At 34.2% G+C, this 10,141-nt stretch overlaps 1 protein-coding gene across 2 annotated transcripts; it reads right to left on the reverse strand.

Annotated features, from left to right (window-relative positions):
- Positions 1-506: 506 nt before the first annotated feature.
- Positions 507-9,109, reverse strand: LOC106133599 (diacylglycerol O-acyltransferase 1). 2 transcript variants are annotated; one of them, XM_013333387.2, is made up of 11 exons: positions 8,796-9,108; positions 8,199-8,327; positions 7,635-7,732; positions 6,758-6,810; positions 5,771-5,879; positions 5,236-5,385; positions 4,994-5,020; positions 3,017-3,155; positions 2,547-2,712; positions 2,025-2,297; positions 507-1,304 (listed from the first exon to the last, which is right to left on the reverse strand). In XM_013333387.2, exons 1-11 carry the CDS (start codon positions 8,906-8,908, stop codon positions 1,092-1,094), a joined length of 1,470 nt encoding a protein of 489 aa, XP_013188841.2. In that variant the 5' UTR covers positions 8,909-9,108; the 3' UTR covers positions 507-1,091. The 2 variants fall into 2 exon arrangements, with proteins under 2 accessions (XP_013188841.2, XP_013188842.1); XM_013333388.2 differs by lacking the exon at positions 4,994-5,020 and having other exon boundaries at positions 8,796-9,109.
- Positions 9,110-10,141: the final 1,032 nt, after the last annotated feature.

Raw genomic sequence — 10,141 nt, forward strand, 5'->3', positions numbered from 1 at the left:
AAAGTACGAAATATTTTCTTATCAAACAAATAATTATGATTTAATTATAAGATATTAGTAAATTGTATGAAAAGCATCATAAAAGCATTCACACTAAGAAGATGTGGAATAAAATATTTATTTGCTTTGGAATATCATTGATTAAAATGATATGGCGGAAAATATCACAATAAAATTTATAAAGGCACTTCAGTCTTAAAATACAGCACTGCTTTTTCATTGACATACATACATACATACATATGTTCACGTCTATATCCCTTGCGGGGTAGACAGAGCCAACAGTCTTGAAAGGACTGAATGGCCACGTTTTGCTATTTGGCTTAATGATAGAATTGAGATTCAAATAGTGACAGGTTGCTAGCCCATCGCCTAAAAAAAGAATCCCAAGTTTGTAAGCCTATCCCTTAGTCGCCTTTTACGACATCCATGGGAAAGAGATGGAGTGGTCCTATTCTTTTTTGTATTGGTGCCGGGAACCACACGGCACTGCCGGGAACCACATATAAAATTATATTAGTAGATTAGAAAAATATTATCCCTGTTATATTCCAAAATGAATATATATAAATATTGATATTGCTCGAAACCCATCACCTACTTTTTAATCTACAATACTATCTCGAGACTAATGTTATAAAAAATTTAAAACATAATCACTTAACAGCTATTTTTGGCACAATTGTTAAATAATTTTCACAACTTGTACTTTTTAATTGTACAGACTAGTTGACAGCTCACTTTCTAACCTCAATGAATAAATTGAATTTGTATTAGCCTATAAAAACTAAAAAGTGAAACTATGAACAAGTGTAGTGTTAAAAATATTTTTACAGACTAAAATATTTGCCGAATCACTCCTAAGGTTGAGTTCAGATTGTGACTTCACAGTGTTCCCTCAAAAAGCGGGCGTTCAAATATTATTATATTTAATTACTTTGTTTGTAAACTTTACTTTATTTTATTGTAAATCAGGCAGTTTTTTGAGGTAGCGATACGTTTTTTTTTAATCACCAACCAATTTTATGCTCTATTTATTTTGGGCTTTGAAGTTAACATTTTTAAACATACATAAAGAGAAAGCGGAAACATCACTGAGGTGGTGTAAAATGCGCGAGTGCGTAATCGTGGTAGTACATCATGATCGCGAGTGGTTGTCCGAGAATCAGTGAGCTCCATACGATGATGTTGCCCCAGCGAGCGCCGAGGCGCAGTTGTGCGAAGCGAGAGATGACGGCGAGCGGCGGCTGCGCCATCATGCCGAGGAAGGCCCAGATACGGAACATCTGTAAGGGGACGCTTACCTGAAAACATGGGACAGTATTTTATTAAGATTTAAAAAACCTACAATAATTATTTTACTCTCTCTTCTTAGTATAGAACTTTATCACCAAAATAACAATTAAGATTCAATTTATCAAAAATAACTCAATATCAATAGGGGATTCTTATTATTTTGAATAAGGCAATTATTTGACTTTCAAAAATATGACTGTCTCCTATTTTTGAAAGTCAAATAATTAATTCACCTTGCGATTCGTCAAATCTTTCATCATGCGAACGGCTGTTATTTAGGAATCCCCTGTCCGCATTTCTCTTCCCTGATAAATTTAACTTGGGGATATTCAAGCCAAGAATGAGCTTGCATACACCAACTTAGGTCTCATCTTGCTAACCACAAGGCAGATTGATGTCAAACGCACTCAAATTATTATATATAAAATAATCTCATAATCTTATTTGGGTTACATACAAAAAAAGAACTTTAAAGACCGTGTCATTCAAGTTGAAACCCATAACAGCTAAGAAAATAACCGTCTAAAAGCAACTATAAAGAAAACTACGACGTTCATGACGAGTTTGCCGTGTCGCCTAGCGGTTATGGGCAAACACACGTGGCGAACTGTCCTATGTTCATAGGCATGATCCAGCTACCTCATAACACATAACAGTTTCACATCAAATACTCGTAGAATAGCGCCTAAACATATCACGACAAATTAAATCTCGTAACAGTTACTCACCAAATACTCATGAAACAGCGCCGATATGACGAAAACCACTATGCTCGCCACGAGCTTACTATGCCCCCTGGCGGTTATTGGCAGATACACGTGGCGAACTGCCCACATGTGCACAGGCATGTTCCAACTCCTCCAAAACACTGAGATGTTGTTCGCGTTCCACCAATCTCCGTAGAAATTGCGATCCGCGAACTGAAGCAACTCCCCCATCAGGTTTAGGAACGAGTGGAACGTCAGGTAGAAGAAGCACAGCCATATCAAATGGTTCGGCACCTGGAAACCAATCTGTTTTAGAAATCTATGACATTATTAATTTAAGAGGGATAGTTTCACAATTCTACGCACAAGTTTATCTCCGGCGTGCCAATATTGTAAAGTTTTGCTGAAGTTGTTTTGACGCCAACATCAAAAGCTTAAAATGATAAATAACCAAGGAATCTGGACCACTATTAGATATAGGGCCTTAGTTATAATTCTAGCTCCTCTGCAAATGAACAAGAATTTTAAACTAAACACACTTACAGCCAGTTTAAGTAGTCTCTCGGTGATCTTCATAGGCTCCATGTGTGAGAACGGATCCACGGAGTTGGTGACCGACGGTATCATCCATTGCTGAAACAGCGCTAGGATCAGATTCACTCCGAACACTACCTCCAATAGTCTCTTCAGCAGGAACCTCTTCCTTATACTGAAATACAAGCAATTATTTCACAAAACCTCTTATTCAAATGTACAGGGCGAGTGTAAATGAAAACATAACATGTAGCTAGACGACGGAACCTTAGTCAAACCGTGGGTGTCTGGTCAAAAATCGGTGAACGTGGGTATAGCAAAATAATTAGGGTTATTATGTAGTCTAGTAACCTTAACGGCCACTTGTGCTTGCAACAACCTATAAACTCCCGTCACATATTTTCAATTGGTAGATTTGATACAAAGCGACAGTAATGAAATTTCTTCTGATGAAAAAAAATTCAAAAAGTTATGCTGACCGTGTAGTGCGGGGGAAATTCAATTCGTAACACAGTGTCGGGGCCAGCAGGAAGTAGAACAGATCCTTCAGTTTGAGATTGTCCGGATACTTCACGAGGCCGGCTGCCGCCGCCTGGTCGCTTTTCTCCTCTTCAGATTCTGTCGGTAACACGTCAAGACTATTAACATTAAATACAGCGATCGAATTTTTAAAAAAAATGTAAGAAGCAAAATGTTAAATAAAACTGTTCTAGAAACAAATTCAAATTGAAAAAGCAACTGATGCGTTGTATGAAAAGTATAATTAAATTCATAATTGACCTTAAACATTAAATTTAATCACAATAAACTCTGGTTATAAATTCACATTAAAAGCATTTGATGTTCTAAAACTATTAAGAACATTGGTCGCTCAGTATGAGTAGGTACTGTTTTATCGCAAATATTTCAAAGTCTAAAATTCACAAAGCCACTAGCACTATTAAACACACAATAAACACAAACAAAATAAAAAGCAAAGCCAAAAATGATGTGACCGAGAAAAGCGGCCTTTACGCATGAAGCAATTTCATCAAGGCGACCTACAACTCTGAAACAATGATGTAAAGTGAAGGGTTGCGCGGAATAAACTTATTACGTTTAATAAATCAAGAAGCAACTAAATAACTATACGATTTATATTACTATTATATCAATACATATAAAGTAAAGTTCCCCTTTTTTCTCTGCCTGTATGTCTGCATACGCTAATCAAGTTGTGGGCGGATTTTGAACCTATTTGAAACTTTAGTAAAGGGATTCCTTAGGAAGGTTTATCACTAGTTAGATAAAATCGGAACAAAAGTCGGAAGGCGGACCCCGGGCCCCGAGACACTTCTGTGGAAGGCTTAATCGGGAACACGCAGAAATAAGAGAGATAAAAATCAGAAACATTAAGTTTAAATAAAATATGCACACTAAAAAGCAATTCAAATACTGTAGCTCTGTAGGAATGTATTAACTATTATTTTTATTTATGTTACAATCGATTATTTTGTTAACAAAAAGTCTTAGTGAAATATCGCATATGTTAAGAATGTATTTTTATTTATTAGGCTCATCCCACATGCGCAAGTTTTATTAGAAATCAGGGGAAATAATCTAACAAATAAGTCATAATGTGAAGACATTACGAAACTACCTGTACCTGTTTTAACTGGCGAAAACAAAAGCCGTTAAAGCAGTTACAATTTCGGGATAGCGTATTTAAATATAGGCAGTCAATTATATGTCAAAATAATGATATCCGGATACCATACCGCAGCGAGCACTATATGAGAAATAGGATAATAAATTATCGCCCACATTATCGGAGATTACTTTAATCTACTTATTACAACACTTACTGTAAAGATTAATATTATAAAAACAAAGGAACCTTGTCTGAAAAGGATTTCACCTTTGAGCCTAGTATTTTATGGCAAAAATTATAAATACTAAAATACATGTGCAAAGTAAATACCATAAGCAAAAAATAGTAAAATCACATTCTTTAACGCAATTAAAACAGGCGTCCATTAGATTACATTATACCTGAACTCGACACCAAAAGCAATTAAGCTAAGCAGTTGAGATCATGGTCTTAGTGTCCAAGGTGAACTGTGCAGAAAGGTGCTAGAAGAAAAAAATATTCGTCAATTTCATCATGTCTTTGGTCAAAATTATTTATGTATATACCTAGGTGGTTTCTTTGTTTTACATCATCAATTTTGATAACCATATTTTTATGAATTTATATACCACGTGAATATAGACTTTAAAAAAAAAATATTTTTTTTTTAAACATTTATGGAATGCAACCAATCATCAGACTGCAATTAAGTATTGCACGTTTCGTCCAACAAAAATGTCTGAGTAGGTATTGAATTGACATGATACAATTAAACGAATTTAAAAGAACATAGTATTTTGGAGACGTAAACACCAAGTGGCAAACAGAAAAATTTTGAAAAACTTACGCTCAATTTCAGCGTTATTAAGGGAATCTGTAAATACAACGTTCAGAATAAATCAGGGAAATATATAAAGCTTGAAAATGATACTTTAAGCTGATTGAAATACGCGTCATTTTGATATGGAAGTGAAACTTAATTAAAATGTTTTAAAAAGAAATCAGGACGAGGATTTAATCGAATTCGATTAGGTGACAGTCCTCTCTTACGTATTTATAAAATTACTATAAATATTATGAAAAACTTACTCCAATTTGGCGCTGAAAGACTCTGTCTTCGTAACTTGTTATTGGATTTTTTGCCTTTGGCGCCATTTCGACACCAATGATTTGTTTGGGCGTAACTCCATATCTTCAGAAATAGTATCAGATATATAAAACAAACCGTTGATATTCCCACTGTAAGAGAATACGGCATTATGAACTGATGCAGAGTTGATCAGAACAAATAATTTCTTAAACATTTCACTTGGTCTAGAATTAAAAAATGGTAGATCAACTTGGTCATGCATTAGTTACAACATACAATTAAAGTTAACTGCATTGATAGAACAGAAACAGATATATGTACAATGTTTTTATTAACTACCTTGTAAATGCTTTTGATTTTTTATTCTAGGTCTCAATATATAAATTATTTTAATGGTAAAACATCATATAAACAGTTGCTGTTCATCTAGTAAATAATTCAAAGGAATATAGTTCCAGGTCAATAATGTTGAGGAGTTTTATCTCCAAGAAAATTATAATGATATTGTATGTAAATTATATGTAAATTATTTACCAAAACTGAAATCTGTTCCTTTGAAATACAAGACAACCACTGGTAGTGACACAATGAATAATATGTTTGAAACCTGCAAAGTTATTCCAATATTTTCTGAAAGTATGCCCTGAAATAGAGAGAAGAAATTTTTTAAAATTTAATACAACATTAAACATACGAACATACATATGGCCACGTCTATATCCCTTGCGGGGTAGACAGAGCCAACAGTCTTGAAAAGACTTATAGGCCACATTCAGCTATTTCGCTTAACAATAGAATTGAGATATACTTTAAAATCACGTCTTTATCCCTTGCTGGGTAGACAGAGCCAACAGTCTTTAAAATATTGAAGGATCATGTTCAGCTGCTTGGCTTAGTGAATTAATATTTATAGGAATTGAGATTCAAATAGAAAGTTGCTAGCCCATTCCGCCTATAAGAAGAATCCCAAGTTTATAAGCTATTCCCTTAGACGGCTTTTACGAGATCCATGGGTATGGCCCTATTCTAAAATGCACTTGATTACATTAAAATATCATGACAATGAGGTAAAAAAAATTGATAGCTAGTTAATGAACGGCAATTATTTCCATGGTGGCTCTTTGTAAACATATTGGTTTAAGAAAAGGTAAAAGAAACAGGTCTAGAAGGATTTCATGAATAATACACATTTGAATAATGAATATCATGAAATTCAAAAATTGTTTGACGGGAGGTCAGAGCAAGAATTAAGTTTGTTATTTAGATATTTTAATCTTCAAAACAATAAAAATTGGAAAGAATTGCAAACTTATCCCTACTGATAAAGCACACCACCAACTCAACCTCAACCACATTTAACTCAAACTTTTAATGAATATATTTTTTTACTTAAGATCTTAAATATATAGTGATTTACACACGAGATCATGATTACTTCCTAGTTAACAACATCACAACTTCATGTCAAGTCTATTATTAAAATAAAGCAGGAAAGAAAAATAGAATAAATATTTTACTCACCACTGCAATACCCTTTTCAATTAGAAGACTGGCCACAGCAGGAACTACCGAAACTAGCAAAATAAACAATACAATTGTATTCAATGGCAAAAAATTGTGATTAAGCATGTTTTAAAGTGAATGTAGGAATATAATCTAATTATTTATTAAAATGCCGTGCCTTGTGGTTCCCGATACCAATTTTTTTTATTTAGGCGAAGGGCACGCAACCTGTCGCTATTTGAATCTCAATTCTATCATCAAGCTACAACACTGAATGTGGCTTATCATTCTTGCAGTGTACACAGAGCCAACAGTCTTAAAAAGACTGATAGGCCACATTCAGCTATTTGGCTTTAAGATAGTTAATATATAATTATTAAACTCTAGTGTTACAAAATAGATAGACTCAATTTCCCATCCACCAAGGCCTATCAAAACTCTGCTCTAGAGGGTAGACTTGTGTGCTCATATGCAAGACCCACCATCAATGGGAATATCAACAGGAACAGCCTGTGTAACGGCGACACTAATATCCTTGCTCTTTTTATCAAGAATTTCCTGGCAAAAGTTTACACTCTTGTTTTGAGATTCCATTTTTACAAAGTAGAATTCAGGTTATACTAGACCTAAGAGTCTAGTGATACTTTTCTATCACAAAACTATTTTTCTTATTAATGAACTATGATACTTATTCTAGATAGTTTACATTATTATTAAATACCAAAAATGGTAAGTTGTAAATGAAGGTGCATATCTAAGTAAAATTATATTTAAGTGTGTAAAGTGATACATTAAAAAGCTATAGTAAAGTAATATAAAAAAATTCAAAAGCAAAGCATTTAATCTATTCTAATTCTATTTTCTACTACATACTCATATCATACTTTTAACTTACAAATCAACAGCACAACTGAGGGATATTGACGATTATCACCCTCATTGTATCCCGTTAACACTATGATCCATTCAATAGGATTGACACGGAAACCATATCTGTAAATCATTATGAAAAGACAAACTTTAATCCATTTGAAGCAAATGTTGTTAAACAAAATAATATCAGAAAGTACTTATCAAAGTTTAAAAAAGAGATGACTGGCACGAGAGGTTAATGCACATATTTTAAATATCAATATTACCATTACAAACTGTTAATATTATCCATTGAGATTAGCATTAATTCAGTAAAATTTTTACATAAGAACCACCTCGCTACCCTACTGGTAACAACCTCTATACACACACTATGTGTATGTTTTAGTACTTTCATTAAAATTTTCATTCTTCCACAAGCCACAAGTCATTATTAAATTTCAAGTCATGATCTATTTCATTAACTAACACTGAAACTCTGAAAAATTCAGAGAAACAAGGAGACTGTTCTCCTTGGTTCTCAAGCCTACATTATATAAATAAATAAATAGCTTTATAATCTTCAGAAAAACTAATCCACACTTACTTAAGCAAGTTTTCAAGAAACAGACGAAGACCTCCTATAGTTAGCATAAGAAAACCCCAGTTGACCAAACCAGTAAAATCTGCAAATTCTGAACTCCATGAGAAAAGGGAATCACGAGGTTTGTGTACTCTGTAAATTAAAGAATATTCTTAATCAATGGAACAAAAAGGGGTTCTTCTTATATAGTGTAAAGGAAATAAAAAGTCATACAGAATACCTACTGACTTTTCAAACTTGTTGACAGTTTTTTATATTGTGTATACAAAGCTGGCTGTGTATAAAAACTAGCCAACACCAACCAGAACTGAGATGAAATTGGTAAAAGCGTTAGATAAATTAATCCTTTCCACATAATATCATACAAACTTTGATGACACAACTTCAAGTTCGAAAAAAATATAGTTATATAGTTGTATTTGCTTATAGATATTTTGCTGTTGGTAGGTACATATATATAGACCAACACGCCTGTTTCCAATAATAATTGGGGTAGGCAGATACTATGGATTTCCACTTACTACAATCCATATAGACGTCCTCCACTTCCTCCACATTCATTACTCTTTTCATGCATATTCGACGATTACGGGTACTCACGGTTTATCTAATTGTAGTTTTCTAACTCTTTTCTCCTGCTCTGTAATTTCTTCCGCTCTTGTTACACTTTGAGCTCTTCGATAACGCAAGTTTTCTTCAGCCTCCGCGGTCATTATTATTTTGTATAAATACCTTTGATTGATTTTAAGATTTAAAATAAATAGTTGCAGCGGATCAGTTAATAACCAATAAAATTATCTTTAAATTAATTAATGAAAGCCCGACAGAACCGAACCGACCTAGCTAAGCTAGCTTGCTTTGCATAGGCTTATCGCATTGATATTTTATCACTCTTCGTTCCTTTCCATCCTGCCGACCTGACTCGTTCGTTCCGTCCCCCTCTCTCTAGCCGCTATTGCCAACTGTTTCCAATGAAAACGCGCCAAATTGGTATGTACTAAACTAAAGGTGCACCCAGTCGCACAGACTGGAGCGATATAATTATCGACCCGTCTAGATCTATACACTGCTCGGCCCTACATTTAAATTACGTAAAAATTAATCAGTAGTAGTTGTGGAAAACCTGTTCCTTCATAGGCCATTAATTGTTTTCTGCTCCCCTATTTTGTACCCCAAATTTTCCTGCAAAACTGCATAAAATCTTTGAATACCAATGTCGTCCTTTAGATGATATTCACGGCTGTTAAGGCAAGCTTGTCAATCTTCAAGGCTGTAACAGACAGATAACCTAGCGTATAATGTGTGAGTGATATTTGTATGATATATACCTATTGATCGTTATCTGGATATTTTGATTTTTTACCATGTAACTATCAATCATGATTTTTGAGTCTTTGTACAGGTAAAGTCATTTACTCTTTAATAGCCTTTTGTCAATCAAGCGTAAAAAAGGTACTGGCTGGGCGATGAGAGACAATTTCACTCTCATTTCCTTCTGCTTTTTTTATTACTATACTAAACGATAATTAGTCTTTAAACTCTTTCGTACCTCGTATCAATCAGCCTTCATATCCATAACAACAAAGTGTAGGCAACCTACTACATACAAACAAAATATACATATTAAAAAACCGTGTGGTTCGGACCACTCCATCACTATTCCATGGATGTCGTAAACACCCCTCATAACACCCATCGGGGCTTAAAAAGCGGCAGATTACTGAAAGTAGGAATATTGAGCGCGTACGAATGTTGAGCGCTTAAATGGTGTAAAAGGCGACAAATTCAACACCGAAAGCATTTAGTTAGCAACACTACCACCGACGATCCTGCCTGTCATCTTGACCCTGAGGATTTTGACAATAACAGTGAAAACGACTGTTATTTATTGACAGTGACAGATAAAATCAGAATTTATTTAGCAGACCGAAGCAGTTTTCCCGTTT

The sequence above is a fragment of the Amyelois transitella genome, chromosome 2 (assembly GCF_032362555.1).
Source record: "Amyelois transitella isolate CPQ chromosome 2, ilAmyTran1.1, whole genome shotgun sequence".
Taxonomy (NCBI): domain Eukaryota; kingdom Metazoa; phylum Arthropoda; class Insecta; order Lepidoptera; family Pyralidae; genus Amyelois; species Amyelois transitella.